General features: G+C 41.2%; 3 protein-coding genes and 2 non-coding genes across 7 annotated transcripts in view; 3 read left to right on the forward strand and 2 right to left on the reverse strand.

Moving 5' to 3' along the window:
- Positions 1-3,187: 3,187 nt before the first annotated feature.
- Positions 3,188-8,270, reverse strand: cep63 (centrosomal protein 63). Its single transcript, XM_029145688.3, has 14 exons — positions 7,958-8,270; positions 7,672-7,849; positions 7,391-7,486; positions 7,112-7,228; positions 6,888-7,001; positions 6,737-6,802; positions 6,329-6,474; positions 5,992-6,135; positions 5,793-5,895; positions 5,527-5,724; positions 4,513-4,599; positions 4,258-4,361; positions 3,906-4,185; positions 3,188-3,821 (listed from the first exon to the last, which is right to left on the reverse strand). The coding sequence occupies exons 1-14, from the start codon at positions 8,005-8,007 to the stop codon at positions 3,621-3,623; spliced, it is 1,884 nt and encodes a 627-aa protein (XP_029001521.1). The 5' UTR covers positions 8,008-8,270; the 3' UTR covers positions 3,188-3,620.
- im:7152348 (uncharacterized protein LOC559250 homolog) lies at positions 7,822-11,041 on the forward strand. 2 transcript variants are annotated; one of them, XM_029145692.3, is made up of 5 exons: positions 7,822-7,934; positions 9,165-9,382; positions 9,682-10,105; positions 10,299-10,400; positions 10,487-11,040. In XM_029145692.3, exons 3-5 carry the CDS (start codon positions 9,759-9,761, stop codon positions 10,530-10,532), a joined length of 495 nt encoding a protein of 164 aa, XP_029001525.1. In that variant the 5' UTR covers positions 7,822-7,934; positions 9,165-9,382; positions 9,682-9,758; the 3' UTR covers positions 10,533-11,040. The 2 variants fall into 2 exon arrangements, with proteins under 2 accessions (XP_029001525.1, XP_029001527.1); XM_029145694.3 differs by lacking the exon at positions 7,822-7,934 and having other exon boundaries at positions 8,698-9,382; positions 9,685-10,105; positions 10,487-11,041.
- On the forward strand, positions 8,569-8,640 carry trnap-cgg (transfer RNA proline (anticodon CGG)). The gene has a single exon. It is a non-coding gene; the product is annotated as a tRNA-Pro (tRNA).
- On the forward strand, positions 8,865-8,936 carry trnap-ugg (transfer RNA proline (anticodon UGG)). Its single transcript has one exon. It is a non-coding gene; the product is annotated as a tRNA-Pro (tRNA).
- Positions 11,042-13,022: 1,981 nt separating the features above from the next.
- The window catches only part of rab6ba (RAB6B, member RAS oncogene family a), a 31,842-nt gene continuing 23,165 nt past the window's right edge, over positions 13,023-21,699 (reverse strand). For both annotated transcript variants that reach the window (XM_029147203.3, XM_029147204.3), the window contains exons 6-8: positions 18,509-18,602; positions 17,415-17,481; positions 13,023-15,054 (exon numbers count right to left, since the gene is read on the reverse strand). In XM_029147203.3, the coding sequence (XP_029003036.1) occupies positions 14,990-15,054; positions 17,415-17,481; positions 18,509-18,602 (226 nt within the window). In that variant the 3' untranslated portion in view covers positions 13,023-14,989. The remainder of the gene's footprint in view (positions 15,055-17,414; positions 17,482-18,508; positions 18,603-21,699) is intronic.

Consider the following 21,699-nt stretch of genomic DNA (forward strand, 5'->3'; position numbering starts at 1 on the left):
GTTGCTCATTCAAATGAGGAAGGCTGAATTGTCATTTTAAGTGTTTCACAGCTGTACGTTAAAAACCTAAAGAAGAAAAATGCTGTAAGAAACAAACAGGCCTTTTTGAAGATTTCAAAAACTAAAAGTGAAATAAACACAGATGTCATGAAGAAATGTCAGCTCTCTATGATCATTGATGCTGTAATGAAAAGGGGGCAGTTGTAAAGGCAGGTCATTTTGAGGAGCTGGAGTTGACACAAAGAAATGGGAAGATCCCTGAAGAGAAACTACCACAGGAGTCAGAAATGTTACAGCGTTTGCTATAAAATGTCAGAAGGCCAATTATTTACTCCATGACACAAAAACACACTTGATCAGTCCATGGCACATCAGCTGAAAAAGGACTCGATCAGACTCTTACAGTAAGTATGTCACTGGCCATTTTCAGTTCCCCTGGTCTCTGCGACACTAAGTGGAACGCGCCCCTCTGTCGTCGCAGCATTCCTGCAGGGAATGTCAGGCGTCCTGCTGCACGAGACGTTCCCTGCCACGACACGCACACACTCCCTCGACCCCTTCCTCCCCGAACAATGAGGCGCATAAGGGTCCCATCAAACAAGAGACAACGGCTGAAGCCAGAAGTGGGACACGGACACACGCGAGGCACGACAGGCATGTTCGCCGTGGTATGTGCAACAAAGAACACATGCAGGCTGCAACAATTCTGGGAAAAGTTGTTTTTATCCTGTGGAGGAAGTTCGGCATAGAACAGCGGTTATCGCGTCTGTCGAGGTGCAACAACCTGTGACAGGAGAAGCTCACATTCAAGCACTATTTGAAGTTCACAAGTTCAGAACGCAAGCAACATTTTCTCCAGGAAATGGTTTATCTAGTTTTAATGTTTTTTTAATCAATCAAATAATCAGATATTTTTCCAGTCCTGTGCTCAGGAATCTCTTGGAAGTCAATGGCGCCTGCTTCAGAAACCCCCACCACTCTGCCGCCTTTGAGGAATTGTACAGAGATAAGTCACACGTCTACACAAACAATCTATCTTTAATCTTCATACCCAGTGACAAGTTTAGATCTTACAGATGAAGGAAAACTGAATCAAATCAAATACCTCAGATGACTCCCAACCCCCTCAAAATGACACGATTATTTTCCCATGGAGTTTTCTTTACGCTTCACAGATTGGCTTCATTATTTGTTCATGTGCTAAAGACCTTAATAGATAAATTGGCTTCATGGATCCATTAGAATATTTGGTGTGTGACATAAGATGTTCTACATTATGCCTGCTGCCAAATGTCTGAATAACAGAACTGACTGATAAGGTCCAAACAGTAAAGCTTTTAGTGGCTCCCTCTGTTGGTGGTAAAACTAGATAAGCTGCGAAATACTCCGCTCTGAAACAATCACTGTTCACTTGAAGCGATTTATCAACAGGCTGACTCAGTGACTCAGTGGCTGTGCAGAGGAAAATGTTTATCCTCGAACCAGAAGTGAGTGAACTGGAACCACTCGAAACAAACACTCACCATTGGCTGCAGGTATTTTATCGCACTTCACTAACAACAAAGAAACACAACTGGACCGAGGAAATTCTTCACGTTGTTTTTCTGGCACTTTTAACTTAGCAAAAGTGGGAAAGATCTTACGTCTTGTGTGTGTGTGTGTATATACATAAAAATGAGTCCATGCAAGTTTGACTCTCTTATTGCAGCCTTTATGACTTGACAGATAGAGTTTGGTCAAATACAAAAATGCAAGTGTTTGTGCAATGTGTGTCTGTAAATTCAGGTTTTTATTGACCTGTTGTGTCTGAAAATACCAACAACTAAAGGATGAGATGAGAAAACAAAGCTGCAGATTTCTGCTTCTGCTGCTTCCATGTTTTAGTAGCAAGTGTTGCAGGCATGCCGGAGTCTATCCCAGCCCTCATTTGGGCGAGAGGCGGGATGTCCCCTGGACAGGTCGCTGGGCCTTCACTGGGCCAGACAATCACCCACCCTCACACTCACGTCGAATCCCCAATCAACCCAGCACCACACAAGTGGGTGACCCCTGGTCTATCCCCTGCACCACTGTCACATGCCATAATGTGACCATCAAAGAAAAGGGAGAGATTTCTCACTTCTCCTCACCAAAATGACACATTTAGCATTCAGACATCTTACAGCTAAATCAAACTCTCCCAGCAAACATTACACAAACATCACAGCCTGAGCTGTTCCTGGACGTGGATCAACTCCGCTCGTCTTCCCTTTCACTAGGCCTCTTGAAGGAATCTCCACATATAAAACCTCTTCACCTCCCTCCAACGAGAGCCAGAGGAATGCTTGTCCTGCCAAATTCCTCACTGCTGTTTGTTGGGGCTTACAGCGCTAGTAACGCAGGATACCGAACGCCAAAATGACAAGTCACCCGTCTCTGAGACAGCTGAGCATTACTTATGTATTGTTATTGTAATATTATGACAGAAAAATGGAAACACATACTGCCTGAAAATGTTTCCATTGTATCAGCGTATTAGGAAAGCAGTAAAACATAAGTATTGCCCGCGGCCGTTTGGTGTTTTTGAGGTTCAGCTCTCCACATGGTTGAAATTAACATTCCATAAACTTTTTAATGATGAGGACAAAGCGGGCCGCAGGGGAAGGTTCATGACAGCTCTGGCACCGTGTGCACATTCCTGCACTAGACTAGCTCGAGGGCCTCTGCTGGGTGGGTGGGTATGGCAGTGGTGCTGGGGGTTTTGGGAGATGAGCAAACAGGGAAATAAAGAGAGCTCCAGTATGAGTGACCTTCTCTCCCTCCCTGCTGTCTGGCATGTCTGGACAGACGTGTACATACGCGGTATTTTCCCAGTTAGGATAGATGGACACTCGTCTGGCTCGCAGTAGCATTCTTTTGTCTGGATATAAATGCAAAGTGCACGTTAATGCTGCATTCCAGGCAACTTGAAGAACTGAAATATGCTGCCTCCTAGAAGTAACACTGTAGAGGAATGTGGCCTAAGGTCCAAGTAAAATACACGTAACTCAGGTGGAATCCGGCAACCAGAAGTCAGCTATGTGAGGTCTCCCAAACACTGCAGAATGCACCATGAATGGTCAAATTGGTGCTTTTTATTCTTAAATATAATTGGGTCTATGAACTGATGATAAATACGATTTTTTTGGAACGACTTACAAAAGATTAATTTAGTCTTAGACAGGAACTATCTTTATTAAGGAAATCAAGCGTCTTCTTTTTTTATCCAAACCACAACCAGATGCCAGAGGTTGTACAGAAAGTGGAGTGCAGCACATGCGCCCACACATCTGAGGTCTGCAGCATCTTTAACACAGACATATGTTATGTAATCCTGAAAATGAATCCAGACTGTTTCCCCATCTGAATGAATCCAAATTGTATGAATGGATAACATCTGAGTGAAGCATGGGAAGTCAATATGTGATAGAGCCATGACACATCACCAGCTACTGATGAGATCCCTTGAATGACCACTAGAGGAAATAAGACTATGTTTAAAATCTACAAAAATAAGAAGAGCTGTATAGTTCACAACGCTTAACCTACACTGTCTACTGCCTAAAGCCACAGCAGCTTAAGGGACCCTCTAGCCCTTTTACTCAGTCACTGACCACTGGGTACTGGTCTGCAGAGCCGGGCCCGGAGCCACTGGGCAGATACTTTGACACGGTCCTGATGTTGCTCTCCTTCATATCCTGGATGTGACTGTCCAGCCTCTGGAGCAGCTCCTCGTTCCGTAGCATTTCTTCCTCGAGGAAACAAGTGACCATGCCATGTGCAGGGGATGTAGACAAAACCTCCTACGGACAGAGGAAAAAAAAACAGCCTGTAAGATTTAAAGCTTGATAAAACGCAGTGTGAACTTTATTTGTGCTCATTCTCACCAGTGGTGAGTTACAGGGCGATATTTTGTCTCGGGACACGAGGCTGAGAGAGTCTTTGGAGCTGGAGCTTTTTCCCTCGGGAGCAGATTCATCTGAACACGACGACGTTACCGAATTTTTCCTTGCGTGTCTACTGGAGGAAGAGGAACAAGATGCTGAAGAAACCGGTCTGCTGTCCTGGTTACAGGGCTGTTTGGTGTTTGGAAACTGGGATGAGGTCTGGAGCTGTTTGAAAAGCCTCTGGATCTGTTGCAGCTTACTTTCCGAGACATCTATATTCCTACAGATGAAACAGATGCATGCATCAGAGCCTTCATTTCTGGGTCGTTTTGTTTGTATGTATGCTACTTACCGGTCCTGAGCAGGCGGAGCTTGGTTAATGGTGTGCATCTCAATGAGGGCCTGCTTTAGCCGCTGATTCTCATGCTCCAGGCTGCTCGGGGAGGAACCCCCCAACTGAGCAGAGATAAGTGATTTCAGGAGGTTTAAATAAATGATCAGTCACATTTGCACACAAGGGTTGAAGCCAAATTAAATTAAATTAAAAATAATATGTCTGCTGTGGTCTGGAAAACCATGTAATGTCTGTACCACAACTATGTCAAACCTTGGGTGACTGAGACTCCAGCCTATGCAGCAGACTCCTCAGATGATTGTTATCGGTTTGTAGAGCCTCCAGCTGTGCCTGAGTCATCTGAGAACGAGAGACAAGAAAATGTGACCTACTTTTACAGAACACCTGAGTGGATGACTACAGGAACACTGTATCAAACCAAAGCATGCGTTGGTGAGACGTTGGTAAAGAAGTGACACTAGCACTGACACTTAAAAAAATTGTTTTACTTTGAAATGCTTTTGAAAAAAAATCAGCGAATTGTTCATTTACTGAAGCCTAAAACAAAGACAAAATTGTACTGCTGCACATATGGTAGTGACTCATGCTGTGGGCACTGTTGCACTTCCATATCATCACTGTTACTGGAATCTTTTGCTGATACTATTTCTTAAAAATGTAAATAACTTTAATGTTAAACATGTACAGCTTGTTTAAAAGACTGAAAATGAGTTATTACTTCTTCATACTACCATATTTGACTATTCTTTGAACGGCAGATATAAGAGTCTAAATTGGCCATTCCATATTTGTGTTTTCAATTGCACTTCAGGAGTAGACATCTTGTTTGCGCTGAAGAGCATTCACATAGTAAATGAAAACGTGTGCTTTAAGACATTTTCTTGTAAAGAGAAAACTGTATGTCAGTTTGTTATTCTCAGTAGAGCCGTTTGAAATGTGTGGCTTTTATAACAGCTCTTAGACCTTTATAATAAAAAAATAACAAGGCATTGACGTATTTTGGAAAAACAATTCACATGCTCTGCAAAGCGGGTATTTTTATATGTCAGGCCTGCAGGGAATCTTAACTTCAAGGTATTGTTTACTTCTGCACTATTTCACATTAGAACGTATCAGGAAAAAAAGAAATAATTGCTGTGCTGATCAATTAAGGGGTGAAGGCCTTTTCAATAATGAAGGACTCTCACAATCTTACTTTGGAGACTTTCTTGATTTTGGCAGTTTCCTAACAGCCGGCCTTGCTGAGTGTACACAGTATTTTCTTACTTTAAGCTCGGCCGCCTTTTGCTCTGCTCTGTCCACTTCACAGCGAAGTTGCTGGTTGATGCTGGATGAGGAGCCACTCAGTGTGGCAACGGTGAGGTCGCGCTGGTGCAGCTCACTCATCAGTTTTGACACCTCCTTCCTCATTCCTTCGACTTCACCTCTGTGGGTTTGTTTGGCCCTTTGCAGCTCTTCTTTAAGCTATAAAATAAATCATTACTGGGTTCGCCTAACAAAAATATATTAAGTACAATTAAAACTAAACGTACCTGTTTTATTTCAGCCACAGCAGAGTTGTGTTCTGCTTTAATGATCATCAGTTCTTGCTCCGTCTTGGAATGTTCTGCTCTCTGTCGACACATGTTCTCCAATCTGAGCAAAACAAAGCAGCACAAAACAATTTATATAATATATATTGTTTTGTGTCTAGATTGTTAATACTTTGCATATGCAAATATCTCAGTTTACCTCTCTTTGAGACATGCCTGTTCAGCTTTCAGATGAACCTCACATGCTTGTGCACAGTGAAGCTTTGTGGCTGTTTTTTCCAGATCTTTTCTGAGGATTTCAACACCAGCACAGTCCTGAGCTGTCAGACAGTCCTCCAGAGACCTGCATGGACGAGAATCTCTGCCTATAATTTACATTTCACTTGTTTCAACTTTTGTTATAGATTTCTGCAAACCAAGTGCCACCCCGCCACACTGCCGTCTCCCACATAACAGTATACAGCGCCCTCTTGTGCATGTGCTCCTTTCCATCATGAGGCTTCATAATTATTAACAGATAAATAAGATTCACCCACCGAATGACTTGATCCTTAGCTTGCATAATTTGTTTGAGCCTGGCTGCTTCGTTATAAAGCCTCTGACGCTCTAGACTGGCTCTTTGCAGAAATGAATCACGAGACTCCAGTGTAGCATTAAGTTCGTCACGTTCCTCTGAAAACACCTGGTCAGCAGCGTGTCAACACATTATACAAAGTCCTTTGTTACAGAATAAATTACTTATTTGTTCATTTTATTTATTAACTGAAAATTAAGTGACATAATGAAAGAAGAGCTTCGATTCATGACCCTTAAGAGTAAACATTTGGTGTCAGATCATTATTATTATTATTATTATTATTATTGTAGGGTGACACAGGATCCAGCAGGGCCCATAATTATCATCAGCATCCTTCTTGCATGTGTGTTCCTATCATTCTACTCACCTGTTTTTCTCTCTGGTACTGTCCCTCCTCAAGCTCCCTTTCTGTTTGCCGAGATGCCAACAAAGACTGGAAGCAAAATGACAACTTGTAAAAAAATGTTCTCTGTTTTATCTTATTAGAAAACCCTGACTTGTTCCTATTTCACATTTACTTTAATGTGTGTTGTCTCATCAGTCAGTCTCTTGTTTTGGGCCTCCAGTGCTGCCACTTGTTTTTGATACTGGGCACACTGCAGCTCATATTCTGCAGCACGTCGTTGGTATTCCTGCAGTGACAAACAAAGGGGGCTTAACATAACCGGTGAATTACACTGGCCACTGCTTACAATTTGTAGGTGAGTGGTATATTGTGAAGGAAGGATGTAAAAAACTGTACCTCAGTGCTTTCTTGCAGTCTTGCAACCTCTGAAGGGTCCCTGTCTTTTGCAGATCCATGGTTTTCCTTGAGGTGTTTGCGGTGAAGCTTGTGGTAACTCCGTTTTAATTTGTCTAACTATAGGGTAAAAAAAATCTAATTGTATCAAATAGATACTAACTATAGATAAAGTCTCTCTATTCATATTTTTGATACCCTGATAAACCTACAGTAGATTTTAGCAACTTCCAAACTCAACTCCTGCCTGAGGGATCATTTGTACCACAAAAATTGTCCCACCTCTTCTGAAAGCTTTTCCAGCTGTTGCTCGTACTTTGCAACTAACGCCTGTCGACCGGACTGGATTTCTTCTAGCTGCTGGCGTAGCAATCCAATCTAAGATGGAAATGGCTTTAGACAGTGCAGTAAGCTCAATTGTACTATACAACAGTTTCTTTTAAATAATTATATTCCTCTCATTTCATTGTGGTATGAAGGACCATATGACTCCTTGTAATGCCCCGCATTTAGTGTAACACAGAAATCTAGCTAATCCTAATAATTTTAGATGTCTACTTTACCTCCAGGTCCCTTCTTTCAATAAGATTTCTTGAAGTCTGCTGCTCCTCCTCTGCACCTTTCAGCTTAAGCTTAATGGCCTGAAGCTCAGCCTCCCACTCTTTCTTTTGATGATGGATCATAATGTCAATCTGTCTCATCAGCTCCTGGAGCTCCGGCTCACACGAAGACAGGACTGAGCTGAAACACAGATGCAAAATGTCTAAACGTGGTGACGTTTGCTATTCGACGTAGCATCATGCCTTGGGCAGCTCTCCATTACAAGGTGAGATAGGACTGTCTTGTTACCTCAGATCAGGACTTTGCATGTGACTAGGAAATCCCGACGTACGCTCCATCTGACTGAAAGTAACAGCATCAGCTAGCTACCAGCGTATTTCTAATATCGCTTACCTAACAAACTCTTTGACGGGTTAACTTTGCAAGCTAGCGTTAATTTAAGTAGTGGTAAAATGAGCTGCGTGATTAAACAGATTCAACTTGGAATACACAAGGCTGAAGCGGGGCTAAAACTTTTGTTTACACCGTTAGCTGAACTCAGTGAAGCGCATCGCTGCAACTTCCTGATTAGACGGCGGTAACTCCTCCTCCGACCTCTGACCTCAGTACGTTACTACATAGTAGACAGCGGAGGCCCAGGTGGTCTCTGCAGGTAGGACTTCTGTGTACTATAACGATGACGTCAAGAGATTCGACCTTTGAAATGACATAATGTTTCAGGGACACACGTATTACCTGTTATATTTCGCAGGCTTCAATTAAAGGTTATCTCCGTGTCTTTCTTCAGGCCGGTTATGTACGAAATATGTTTTGTACGCGAAAACCCTGCACATAAAACCAGTTACGTAAAGGTGTTATGCACACTATAAATTGTGTTGTTGCGCCTTTTTAGAACACGTGGCTCGTTGGTCTAGGGGTATGATTCTCGCTTCGGGTGCGAGAGGTCCCGGGTTCAAATCCCGGACGAGCCCTTCATTTTGACTGCTGGTCAGCTATTACGCTGTTCTAATTACGTCACTAGTGTCGGTTAGGTTTTTCTAAAAACTCTGTAGATAAACATAGTTATTGCCACTGCTGTGCTTGTTCCTGATACGTTAGCAAGCAATAGATTAAAATTTATCGATAACCAGTAAGCCAAACATGTTGTACATGTAATGGTATCTATTTAAGTTCAACTGCTGGCTTATTACGGTGTGGCTCGTTGGTCTAGGGGTATGATTCTCGCTTTGGGTGCGAGAGGTCCCGGGTTCAAATCCCGGACGAGCCCAATTTTTTTTATCTGTTTTACAACCCAGCCTTTATTTTAATGATCGTAACTGCCCTTTTACTTGTTTTATTTTAATACGCCCATTCGTGTTTGCCGTATTAAATTGTGAAAGGGCCACTATTGTGTTTCATCCTCTTTTTACAACGATCCAGTTCCACACCCCTTTTCCCACCTGTCCTCCATCAAAAACCGAACAAAGACCCAGCCCTGTCCGCTCTACTTCCCCAGCTGTTGGCCATGAGTGAATGGTCGAGAGAAGAGAAAGAGAGAGAGAGCGAGAGAGAGAGGGACGCTTCTCTTCCGCCCCCACAAAACACATCACACGTTCAGAACAGGCGGCAGACGAGCCGCGTCTCCCTCTGCGTTCTGTCCAGTCTTCAATTATACTTGAAAAGGGGCATCGGGTGTGTTTTGTGAATTACGATAAGACGGGCTTCACGCAAACTGTAAGTAGACAGATATACTTATTTGAAAGTATACTTAAAAATACTGGCCTTTAAAGTCATTAATTATAATTTCTAATGCTATGTTAAGCTGTACAGGCAATTCAGCTGCTCTGCTGAGCTGGAGTCTATTTGAATACACATATAATTAGTAACTTTAAGCCTCTAAAACGCTGTTATTCAAGCCTTAAATCTAATGAAAATAATTGTAATGAATGTATTTTTGAAAAACGCACTCTGCTTGACATACAACGTGAAAAGCTTTTTATTATTTGTATAGATAATAGCTCAACCTTTTTCAGCAGGAACAGGGGAGTTCAGGGAAACGCACCACTTAAACAGCATTGCTCATCAGCAACAGAGCAGGGAGGTTTCCACCATGGTTCTGTGTGAGGACGGCGAGTGCAGCGTCTGCCTCCAGCCGTACTCGAGGATGGACAGGATCCCCCGCATGCTGCACTGCAGACACACCTTCTGTGAGCCCTGCCTTGAGGCCATGTCGCAGGTCAGGAGCAGGCTCCAGACCGTGGGCTGCCCCCTGTGCCGTCGCGTGACCTGCATAAGCCGCGGCCTCAGCCTGCAGGAAGCTCTGTGGGTCAACAGCAGGCTCTGGGACCAGATCCTGGAGGATGTGGACAGAGAGGAGGACCAGGAAGACCACCTGAAACAACAAGCTGAGGACCAGAGGACAGAAGCTACACAAGAAAGTGTCCTACGAGTAGAGCGGTAGGTTTATAACACATGTGGATGTTCAACAAATTCATGGGACTGTGATTTTTCCAGTCAAAAATTCCAGTCATTCCCACCAATTCACACCTTCATGTTAATCAGCGCACGCGGCTTCTCATTAGCACCTCGACTCCACAGTCCCACTTCCTAGACGGAGTGTAACACTAACACAAGCATGTTTCCCCGTCAGTGTTCCCATCAGGTCCAGAGCAAAACTCAAGTTGCCCGGATTCTTCAGAAGGTTCAGTTTATTAAAGCAAAGCCAAGAGAGGATCGTGCCTGGGAGTAATGTGTAAGTTCAGCCTGTGTAGAGGCAGAGAAGTCCTAAATAAATGTGGACTAATGGTATTCATGTATATTTGTGCTATTTTTTTCCAGGGAAATGAAATCCTGGCGTAGGCTTTCAACTGAAGAGACGGTTTAAACAAAGAACTGACAATGACAACAAGGTGAAACGTCCCCAAGACAGTACTTTTACTTTTCAGTGTCAAAGCCCGTGAGTGTGAGACGTGGCTCAGCTTTGTCCGAAGAAACCAAGTTGAGTCCGTTACGACTGAGAATCCAATTGTGTTCCTGTCAGGACATTGTTTTGTTCCAGCCAAAGGTGCCCTTTCCTCCCCACTGCCCCCGTTATTTATTGTAGGCTTAATTCCCCCAGCTGGTGCTTGGGGATTTGGTTCAGTTGTCCCAGTGTGGCTAACACCCCGAGAGCCCCTGGAACCAGATGGCCTCCAGAGGACGCTCCCTTTTACATTCCCCTCAATAACGTTAAGTACACATTGTTTCCTTCTATTTATGGCGGTTGGTTATAATATTTAATAAATATTTTTACAAGTATTTTTTCTTGTAAATGTTAATTTTGTGTGAATCTAAAGTCTACATTTTAAAAATTGTTTTGTAATAGTAATAAAATGTGAAAATGAAATGAAATGAAAAATAGTGGAAAAGTGTAATTTTACATAATTATTAACTTAATAATAATATTCTATTTCACTCGACATATAAGAAGCACAAAGTATTTAAGTGACTGAAACAAGTGAAGCAAATAGGAGATTTTTAAAGAGCATAATGTCAATATCACTGGATACACAGAACAAACCAAATGTCAAAAAAACTCATTGAACTGTGAAAGTGGATTATAAACTCTATTCACTGAGCATCTGGTAAATTAGGAGATATTTGAATGAAACATAATCACTTTCATGCATCAAGCTTTGTTCTTTTGTCCAACCTTATGTGCATGTTTCCATTTAACACCAGCCTCCTTCTGACACGAGGGTCTAAATCTCAATACTAGGTCACAGTTCAGTAAAACTGTGTCTCAGTCATATTAAGGACACTGAGCCATGTCCTTAATATGACTAAGTCGCATTGTCTGCCAGTCGGGAGGCTGTTTGGGGCAACAGATGCGTTAGTGGCGGCACCGGTTTGGTTACCAACTCGTTGCAACAAGCCGTCTCAACTGTACAGTTCTGTTCCCACGTTAACAGTGTAGCACATCATCTTTACTGGAAATGTCCAATGGGAAAGAAGATCCAGGTTTTAAATGGGAAAAGCAGGGAACAAACCTGCAGAGAACAAACAAGTGTTGTGAAAACGGTACCGTCCCAGTTTCAGTTTCGCAACAAACGTATTGGCTCTCTGCAGCCCTGGTTGCGTTAATCTGTGGGATAAGGTTGGAATGCAACAGGAAACAAACGCGGAAGGCTGGCAGATGAGGCGGAAAACATCATGAACAGGAAATAAAAACAATAATAATAATAAGAAAAGGTTACAAATCAAATCAGTCTGTCTCATAAAAGCTCATCATAAACTGAAACAGATGTAAACACTTTATATTATGAACTAATGCCATAATAATTTAAAACAGTAACTAGAAAGTCCAGCTGCCACATCAGTGTACTACAGTAAAACACACGGACACAGAGGACAGATGTAAAGACAGAAATGATCTAAGAACTTCAGAGCAGCTTGACTGAAGCATCGCATCAACACTTTCCTAAAAAAGTCTAAGGAGGGGAGTTTGAATCCCAGTGCTGCCAGACAGCTCTAGATTCTGGTTCAGTCAAGCTGGATTTTTTCAATTTGTGAAGGTAAGTTTGGTCAAACCCAGAGATACGGGCATTGTTCACACACTTCTTTGTGTAGTAAGTTGGTGTTTCAAGGATTTAAATGTGAGCCACAGCAGAATTTCTCACAGTGTGGTTCTCCTGTTTGTAAGTCGATAGAGCAGAACCATCCTCTGTGAGGGACGCCAGATGAGGTCAAGGTCCATATTGACCTGTTCATTTAGATGTGGTCTTTGCCATTTGGGTTAAAGTTGGAGTACCTCAACCTGCTTATAGTTCAGTAAACTGCATGCAAAGCCACTACAGACATTCCAGCCTGCGTCACCTGTCTTTGGTAACACCAGCATTCCTTGTTGTTATTACACAAATGACCTGGATCAAAGCACACTATTGCCTTAGGTTTGAGGTAATGTGGTCGAAGGCGCTGGATTTAGACTCCAGTCACCAGTTACAAACCTAGTGTCGTAAAGCAACCGTCTACCGCTGAATGAACAAACCTTGAGTCACCGTGGAGCCTCCATGTTGGGCCGCTGCTTGCCTGGTTTGACCGCGGCTGTGAATGGTTGTCTGTAAATACGGCCTGAATGACAGCTGAGGTCCCACCAGTTCATAACTGGCTGGAAACACAGACATTTATTCTGGAAGTTATTGCTGGTTTTTCATCTTGGACAGTATCGCGTGGACATGCCACAACATGTGCTCCACAGATAATTCAGTACTTGCGACAGAACTATTGCTTGATCATTTCTAGCACAAACCTTTAACAGAGAGCCAAACAGTGACAGTGAACTAGTGTGTAGTTTTATTCATTCTTTCCTACTTAAAGAAGACACAGTTCTGCCTGGTTTCGGTATAAGACATCTTTATTAATCATTTGGAGAGACATGCTCGATCTCTGTACAGTGTGAATGGAGAACCAGCTTTGGACTTATCGGGTCTGATGATAAACACCCTCATGGAATGGTGGTGGTCTTTACCTTCCAACGCAAACCCCCTCCAACACAAACAGACATTTGTTCATCACTCGTTTAAATGGACTAAACTCCGTCTACAGCTACTGATCAATCATTTTGTCTTTGTTTGAGTCTTTTCTCAAAACGGGCTCCTTATGACTAATGAGCAGTACATTCCTCTTTCAAGATAATAAATATCCAGCAACTCAAAGGACTCAAATACTATAAGGTTTTTTTATATTGAAGGATTTGAAGTTGAATTTTTTGTCAATGAGAAAAACACCAAAGTCAAGATCATTTGTGAATCTTTTGATCCAACTCCATCTGTTCTTTTTCTAACTATTATTATTCTTACTATTATTATTTGGCCCATTACAGGGTTACACCTACTCCATTTCCCAGTGTGCTCCTCAGTTTTGCACATGTGTGAACTGAAGTTACCACTCACTAAGACACAGAACCCAAATGATTTTTTTACCAACACGTTCCAAAGTGCAGAAGATTTCACTTCAAAGGCGAGTCAAATCAAAAGTGTTCTTAACACTGGCTGATTCCACCACCAGTACATTATGACAACAGGCACTGGTTAAAAAAAAAAGAAAGAACATTGCATAATGCTAACGTCAGTAGTCGGTTCAAACAGAAGCAGCAACAGATGCATGGGCAGTTTGGGTGAGCGTTTCTATGACGATCAGAAAGGTCTAAAATCCAGTGACTGTACATTTACAAAGAAGCTTTTCATACCTTCATGTTAACCTGAAACATCTACATGTGCAAATTAGTCTTTTTCGTCAGGAATGAAAACAGGTTTACAATGTTAAAAGGACTGTTTTGGTCACAGAAGCTGCATTAATATCTACAGATCCCTACGTGTCCCTCTGTGAAACGAGACGAGAGCTTTGTTTCTCCACCGCTCGCTTATGCTGATGTGCAAACTACCATAGTCACGACCACCAAAATATAACACAATGCAACAGCAGCTGTCATATTTGTAGTGAGTGGGGGGAGGGGGCTATGACATACTGCGACCAAATGGTGACTCAGTGGTGCTGTGATGTGGCAGTGGCCCTCTACATGACTGCATTCTAATGTTGCCTATACACAAAGCACATGTTAACACACACACACACACACACACACACACACACACACACACACACACACACACACACGACAGGAAGATAGTCTTAAATCAAGTATACAAATTCAGTTCAATAAAACAACTAGTTGTTATCAGAGTGCATTAAGTCACGGGTGTAATGTTACCATTTACATATTCAAACTTATAAACACTGGTAGACAGCACCTATGCTCAAACCCTCAGTATTATCTCACTTTGTTCTGCAATGCAGCATTATGGATCCCTCCGCGGTTACAGGCAGTAGTGCTGTGATCACCTATGTGTGGGTTAAACTAAAAGAGGGCTAAGTTAGGGCTAGGTAGGGATGCCCGTAACAACAATGGCATCCGTAACATCACATCTGCAACCCACTAGTCCTCTCGAAATCCGAAGCATTAGTTGTGTGCATCTTTAAAAAGAAAGTCCAGAGAGATTTCTCCAGACATATAAAAATACAAAAAGAAAGTGGGGATTTTTTTTGTGTGCTTAAAACATCATACGCATAATATGCAACTCAGGAGTCTGAGATCTTTGTCTTTTTTTGCAAGATGTCGGACCTTTTGGCAATTTCATTAATAAAGTAGGCTACACTACTTCAGAACCAAATTCACATATTGCTGGCTCCAACCAATGACCAGAAGTCAGTGCAAAATCAACTGCAAGTTAACCAATAGGAAGCAACAGAACAAGCATGTGGCGTGAATGATGGGGCTTCTTTTTTCAGGATGTGTTATGAGCATTAACAAGAACATCCGCCTTCGGTGGTCTGGGGCTCCTGTGGTTTGTCCAACTTGATATCAATCACTAAGGAAAGGTGTTAAGGAAACTGCAAAAACATTTGGCATTGATGAGAATTAAGTTAGCGCTTCCACTTATGAAACGTCATCTGTTCATATGGACTGAGCTTTTGGATGCCGGGCTTGTAGTACTTCTTAGCTACCACTAGGTGATGCTACATCCCAATTTTTTAATGTCATTTAATTTACCAGAGAAATGCAACACACTTTTCCTAATGCATTTCATACATGCACCATACTTTTTACTGGAAGTGAAGTGATGTTATTCAACTCTACAATGAAGCCTTTCTTCTATTCGCAGCATGGTAATAAACAGTATTTTTGGTGGCTAAGGTTGTTAAATTAATGCAAGAAAGTGCACAATGGCTTGCTAATGTGTTGGTGCTTTGGGTTGGAATCATTGTGTTGTTTTATTCCAAGTCAATCCTCTAAATGTCTTGTCTAATCTTTTCTCCTACACTGTTACTGTGAAGATCCTTTAAATTCAGCAGACATGTCATGACTGCTTACAGAGGCTGCAGCTCGTTTTATGGTATAATATTTATAGTGTGCAAAAGGGTATGGACACAGTCAGAACATGCTTTTGCTAAATGAAGTGAACCTGAACCAAAGCAGTAACGTTGTGGGCCCCAAAACTAAATGAATGACCTAATGCAGGAGTAGATCAAGCATGTTTTATATTTTACAGCAGCAAATGATGTCAAGACCTCAGCATCTAATATTATACAAACCGTAGATTAAAAAACATACAGTACTATATTTTAAAAGGAAGCAGCAGATAAACTTACAGATAATGTAACTCTGGTGAGTGCTTAGCTGTGATGAACAAGTCTGCTGTGATTCATTTGTCAGTCTGACTCTCTCAAATTAACATCCATGATCCCAACACTTGATCTGGGTCAAGCACCCTCTTCGCTCTCTGGGCCTGCAGACCTACAGCAGTGATAACACACAGTGACTAGACAGGAACATGGAACAGGAACTGTCCCACTGTGACATCCACCATAAATATGTCCTCAATTTAAACTGGCAATCTAATGGAAGATGGCTCTATGGGATAAGAGCCGAAGTACTCAATGTTCCCTCATTGAACGTGTCATTTTTAAACTTTTGCATATGCCCTGCAGCCCATATTTCAGGCACACTGATCGGTCGGATCAATATTGTTCACAATGCAATAAGAGAGGAGCTGCTCCATTAGGTGACAGTGTCAACTGAGGCACAGAGCTGCTGAGGAGCTGCCATCACCTGCCATCCATCAGCATGCCTCCCCCCAACACTGCTCCCTCCCACATCTATGACGCCTCATTAAGGCAGCGATGAAAATCAAGGACAAGGTAATTTATGAATGAATGTGAGTGATGCCTCTGTGTAAATAGTAAATGGAATACATGCCCCACACAAAGGTCAGTATCTGGTTTATGCTACAGCAGATAAATGCTACAGTGTCAATCAGGACAAACTACTGACACTAATAGGCCTAAAATCAAAGGCAATTTCATAATTCATCCACAGTAGGTCTAGAGAAATCACCCTGCTTTGAGTTTTAGTGCTGAGAAACAGTGGCAACATTAAACACTGTTGAGCCAGTGTGTCTACATGTTGGAAAATATTCATAGACATTAGGAAAAGGAAATATAAATAAAAATCATTTAAAGGGAGCATAAGACATATTGTGAGAAGTTGAACATCCTTCTTCATCCTGCTTTGTTGTGCTCAAATGCCTGAAATGAGAACAAACGGCTCCAGAGCGAGTGTTTAGGTGCTGCTCTCTTTAATTCTAAGAGAGTCTGAGTGGGAATTGGGCTTCCTCACTGTAACCCACACTGGCTGCAGTAGCAGATGTTTAGAATGAATCCATGTTCAGAGTATGAGAGGAACCCACGCAGCCCCTCAGCTGCTCATGTCCTTTGACATCACACATTAATGTGTGTTTTTCTGTGTCGGAGCAGAGCAGATAATAAGCAGACTGTGTCCAAATGAGTGATCAAAGATGGAGTTGTGCCCTGTGAGCGTCGCTGTAATGAAGGCTACTGTACTTTCAACAATAAGAAAACATTTGAATCTAGTTAAGAATCTGTTCAGATTTTTGCTTCCATTTCCTTCACATGGTCGAGGTGTGAAATGCTTAATTGACAAGTAGTAGAGGTGCCAGTGAGGAAAGCTGTGTGACTGACAGCTGGAGGTTGAAACGCTCGTCCACGGTAGAAACCAGTAAACCTGCCCAAAAGCCACAGACAAACCAGCAGGCACCCTCTCTCTGGGCGACTCGCTCCCTGCTGCCCTACTTAGTCACCGCACTTGTTAGCAAGAGCGTGTGTAAAAAAGCATTTAATTGGACAGCCAGAGTCAAACAGAAAAGGATACTCCCTTCTTTGCTTGTTTCTTGCATACTCTCCATGCCTGGAAGAGCAGCGGCCACACGCCGAAACAGCTGCAAACAAAATGGGGACACAAGAACATACAACATTAATACTAATACTATGTCTACACAGTAAATTATGAGAAAGGCAAAGTAAAACAGTTCAAACCAACTCTCAGCAAAAGTTACTGAGTCTCTGTAGTTCACTAGAAGCTAATGAGACCATGAATGACCTTTATATTACTTTGCAGAGATCTGAATCGTTCCCTTTGAGATGTTTTTTCATTTTGTTAAAAAGTAAAATTAAATCAACAACGATTCAGAATTTTTAAAAAGTTGCTAACTCTGAGGGTTGCTGACCTTTGACAAGCACTGCATCTACAAATAGGCATAAAATCACTGCCTAAAAGCTGATACCTGCTGACACATCATGTCAGCAGGTAGCGATGACACAGCAGAACAGTGTGAACAGTGGAGCCGTTGGACGGAGGACTGTGACCTCTCTTTTACAGTTTTTTTGCTCTTGGTGTCCACAGGTGTGAAGGAGGGTAAAGAATAGATGACACTGTCTGAGGGGTGAGAAGGAGATGTGTCTAGCAGCATCACCACATACAGCTTACACCTTTGGAGCAATAAACCCAGCTACACTTCTTTGTATTTGAAAGTCTCCCTTAAAAATGAATTGAGGGAGTGGCAGACACTGGAATAAACACTGCACTCGGAACTTTAATTACCAGTTTTTCTAAGACCGGCATTTGAAGAACATTTTAAAAAGCCTCCTGTGGCATTTTGACAGCTAGTAGCCCATACTATTTATATGTGATGGATATTAGTGCTGCCAGTTTTTTAACGTCACACAAAGCAATGCAGCCAAGGAAGGCAGGGAGGAAGACTGACAGGTAGCAAACAGATCTGGGCTGAGATCTACAGTGTAACACACAGGAACACACATACATGCAACTGTTTATAAAAAAATCCATATGACACTAAAACCAACACTAAATAGCATTAATGCAAAGGACTGTGTATCTACATGTTTACTTTGTTCTATTAATTAAAAAAAGTGTGCAGTGATGTTAACTCAGTGGTCTGGTCTCACCTGTTTGACATTGTAGCCCGTCTTGGCACTGGTCTCTATGAACATGACACTCAGCTCCTTAGCCCTCTGTTCACCTTCCTCGATTGTAATCTGCCTGTGAATAGATCATCGTTACGAATATTAGCAAATTAATTCATTCACATCCAACAAAGGCACGCATACAGTACCAGACCAACAGAGTAACCCACTATTTGTAGCTGTAGTCCTTGTTTTTGTGAGCTAGGGAAAACAAACCATACTTAATTTGCTAATGACTAAATATGAATAATTACACTTTCCTGGCAGAAATTATTAACAACCAATTTGCACAGTATTTTAATAAATTTGGCCGTGATTGCTTGGCTCTCTGTGTGAAACAGAGACTCTGTGAGGTGTCCATTAGTACAACCAGAACAAATGGTGCAGGTCTGCTGATTTTCAAACCTGCATAGTCATCAAGTCCCCCTCTTTTCACCGAACCATTGCTCATTTCAGAAATAGAATTAAAAGAGTTAAGTTATTTGTCTGAGGTCGTATTTTCTTAATACTTAGACCAACTAGTTAGACGAGTGACTGTAGGGAAGTAACAATCAGGAACAATGACATAACCAGTCTCCCCTCTTTTACTCCTGCCTATTAGAAAATACATTTGCAGCCTTTTATTTAACAATTAAACCTCTTTATTAACCGAGAAAAGAGAAACATTTTCTGGATAAAGGAAAACAAACAGCTGTGGAGAGAACAGAGAACCCTGCACTGGAGATGTGCTCACATACAGTAATAATGCCACCTGACCAAGCTGCACCAGCGCTGCTGTGAGTATATTTCTGGATGTACATGTCTGACTCCCCACCTAAACAAAGCCAAGGTTTTATTCATCACAAAAGAGAAATGGATGCACAGCATGCAGCACCTAGCAACAACAATGAACTCGAGCAGACCCTTTGTTGTCCTAGAACCATTACGTTAAGAGAATGAGAAATATGAAGACGACAAGCATAAATTATAGTGCTCATCTTTGTTTGCTTTCATTAGTAATAGGTCTCATGACCTTTGTGTTTAGCACTCATCAGTAAACCTTTAGCCGCTCAGAGGCAGCAGTTCTGGGCCAAACACATTATGATAAATGTCCCTGTACCAAACACGGTGAAATAAGCAGTCACATATTTCTAGATAAGATTATTTTAAGGATGATGTGGCTCTAGCCCTCCTGGATGCGTAACTAGGCAACTAGTTAACACACTTGACAAAACATTATAAGGTAATAATTAATATGTTACAGCACTGTCCCCCAGTAGACGAAACAGCTTTCGCTCCGTTCATGGAAGTGGTATGTTTAGGAAATTTAGAAAAGGAAAGCATGGTAATGAATCAAATAATACTGCTGCACACATATTTTGCAATGGACCTTAACAGTAGATATAAAGGTGATAAAGGAATGTATGTGTGGGTTACAGTAACTGTTTAAGCTCCACCACACATGAATGAAAAAAGGTGGTCAAGTGTCCACCACATCAGAGTGCACCCATTTACAGGTTTATCGCACGCACGCACGCATGCACGCATGCACGCATGCATGCATGCATGCATGCACACTTCTTCTATATAATGCTAACTATGCTCCACTGATTAACTAATGTAAAATTTGATAATTAAAATTGGACAAGGTCAAGACCACACACAGCTACTGCATTTATTACTTTAAAAGCATTTTATCGGTAAGGAAAAAAATAAACTAAAAAACAACAAAAAGCAATCAGGCAGACTGACTAATAAGAGGAAGCCAATTAGGAAGAAGCTGAGGTGGTTGTAATGCAGCTTTACTTCCTTATGCCATTAAAACGCAACTAATGGGTTCAATAATCCTTAGCACTCTTTCTAGAGGTCCACAATTTTAATTAACATCAAGCTGATTCCTGTGTTTTTGTGTGAATTTATTGATTGAATCTAGAGACTTGTCTTCTCTCTTCTGTCATTCCTCAACATGTTAACAGTGTATACCGTACAGTACAAAAAAAATAATGATCAGGCCTAAAACTCAGACTTGTAAATTTCCCATATCATTTTATCACATAAATACTAGGTAAGAGGTGTCATTTATTGTTAAGTCTTTCAGTCAAGTTAGGGTTATGCCATTAAGGTTTTGTAGATAATGAGGACCTTCATATTAACTATTTTATCAGTTCATGGTTACGTTATGAAGTAATTACATAAAATACGATAATGCATTCATTGTTTCCCTCGGGGAAATTGTGTTCTCTGTATCTGATCTGTTTACTCACTGTGGGTAGCAAGCATCCACTTTTTGGGCACATTCCAGGTGTGAAGTATATAGTATATATAGTGTAAAGTGTTCCTCAAGTACCTAGTGAGGTCGACTAAGTAAATTATGTCTTTTATTTTCTTTTATCATTTTATGTAGATATTTCACATAACCATAAACTGATGAAATAGTTAACGTTGATGTGAAATTTGCTCATTACCTGTATATCAGGTACTTGAACACAAACATAAGGTTTATGTGTAAAATTGCATTAACTTAATGTAATCCTATATTCCTAAAGGTATGTAATTTCACAGCATAAACCTACTCACCAACCTGTTTCATTGGTTTAAGTAAAGGTTATTTGATTTCTTACATATAGTATGTGTTTGAGCATATTTTTGTTATGTTTATTTTAAAAAGCACAATCATTTGAAATCCTATTTTTCATGTATATAATACTAATATAATTATGATGCTCTCCTGGATATATTTAAACTATGCATTACTGCATGTATGTCAAATGCGTTGATTTGCACTGACAAACTTTTATTGCCCTCATTAGGAGTTAAAAAAAAAAGGACTTTATGTGCATGTACTTCCTCATACTGTATTTGACATATAAATGGCATTTTGATGATAACAAGGTTGACCAAAACCACAAACCTATGAAACTATTATAATTCAGGAAATCAAATACATTGATAATGTTAAATTAAAACATTAAAATTCACATTAAAATTAAGCTCTACAATAAGAGTATTTTTTTACATCTAAACCACTAACACACAGTTCTCCCATTATTGTCTGATTGTCTTCAGTTCGTATGGATTTATGCTTCATTTTTTATGTATTTTCATAGTTTTCCCTCCTCAGATCCCACTTTCTTTTCACCACAGCTTCACAATTATATACCTGCACATATGAAAAACAAACCCCCTTGAGCATA

Source organism: Betta splendens, chromosome 4, assembly GCF_900634795.4.
Source record: "Betta splendens chromosome 4, fBetSpl5.4, whole genome shotgun sequence".
Lineage (NCBI taxonomy): Eukaryota > Metazoa > Chordata > Actinopteri > Anabantiformes > Osphronemidae > Betta > Betta splendens.

Coding starts and splice junctions, on each gene's coding strand:
- cep63 (XM_029145688.3), bottom strand. CDS start 8,007: ATGGAGCGTACGTCGGGATTTCCTAGTCACATGCAAAGTCCTGATCTG. Junction 7,487..7,671: donor TTGAAAGAAGGGACCTGGAG/GTAAAGTAGACA, acceptor TTTCCATCTTAG/ATTGGATTGCTACGCCAGCA. Junction 3,822..3,905: donor CGCCCTGTAACTCACCACTG/GTGAGAATGAGC, acceptor CTCTGTCCGTAG/GAGGTTTTGTCTACATCCCC.
- im:7152348 (XM_029145692.3), top strand. CDS start 9,759: ATGGTTCTGTGTGAGGACGGCGAGTGCAGCGTCTGCCTCCAGCCGTAC. Junction 10,106..10,298: donor AGTGTCCTACGAGTAGAGCG/GTAGGTTTATAA, acceptor TTTCCCCGTCAG/TGTTCCCATCAGGTCCAGAG. Junction 10,401..10,486: donor ATCGTGCCTGGGAGTAATGT/GTAAGTTCAGCC, acceptor ATTTTTTTCCAG/GGAAATGAAATCCTGGCGTA.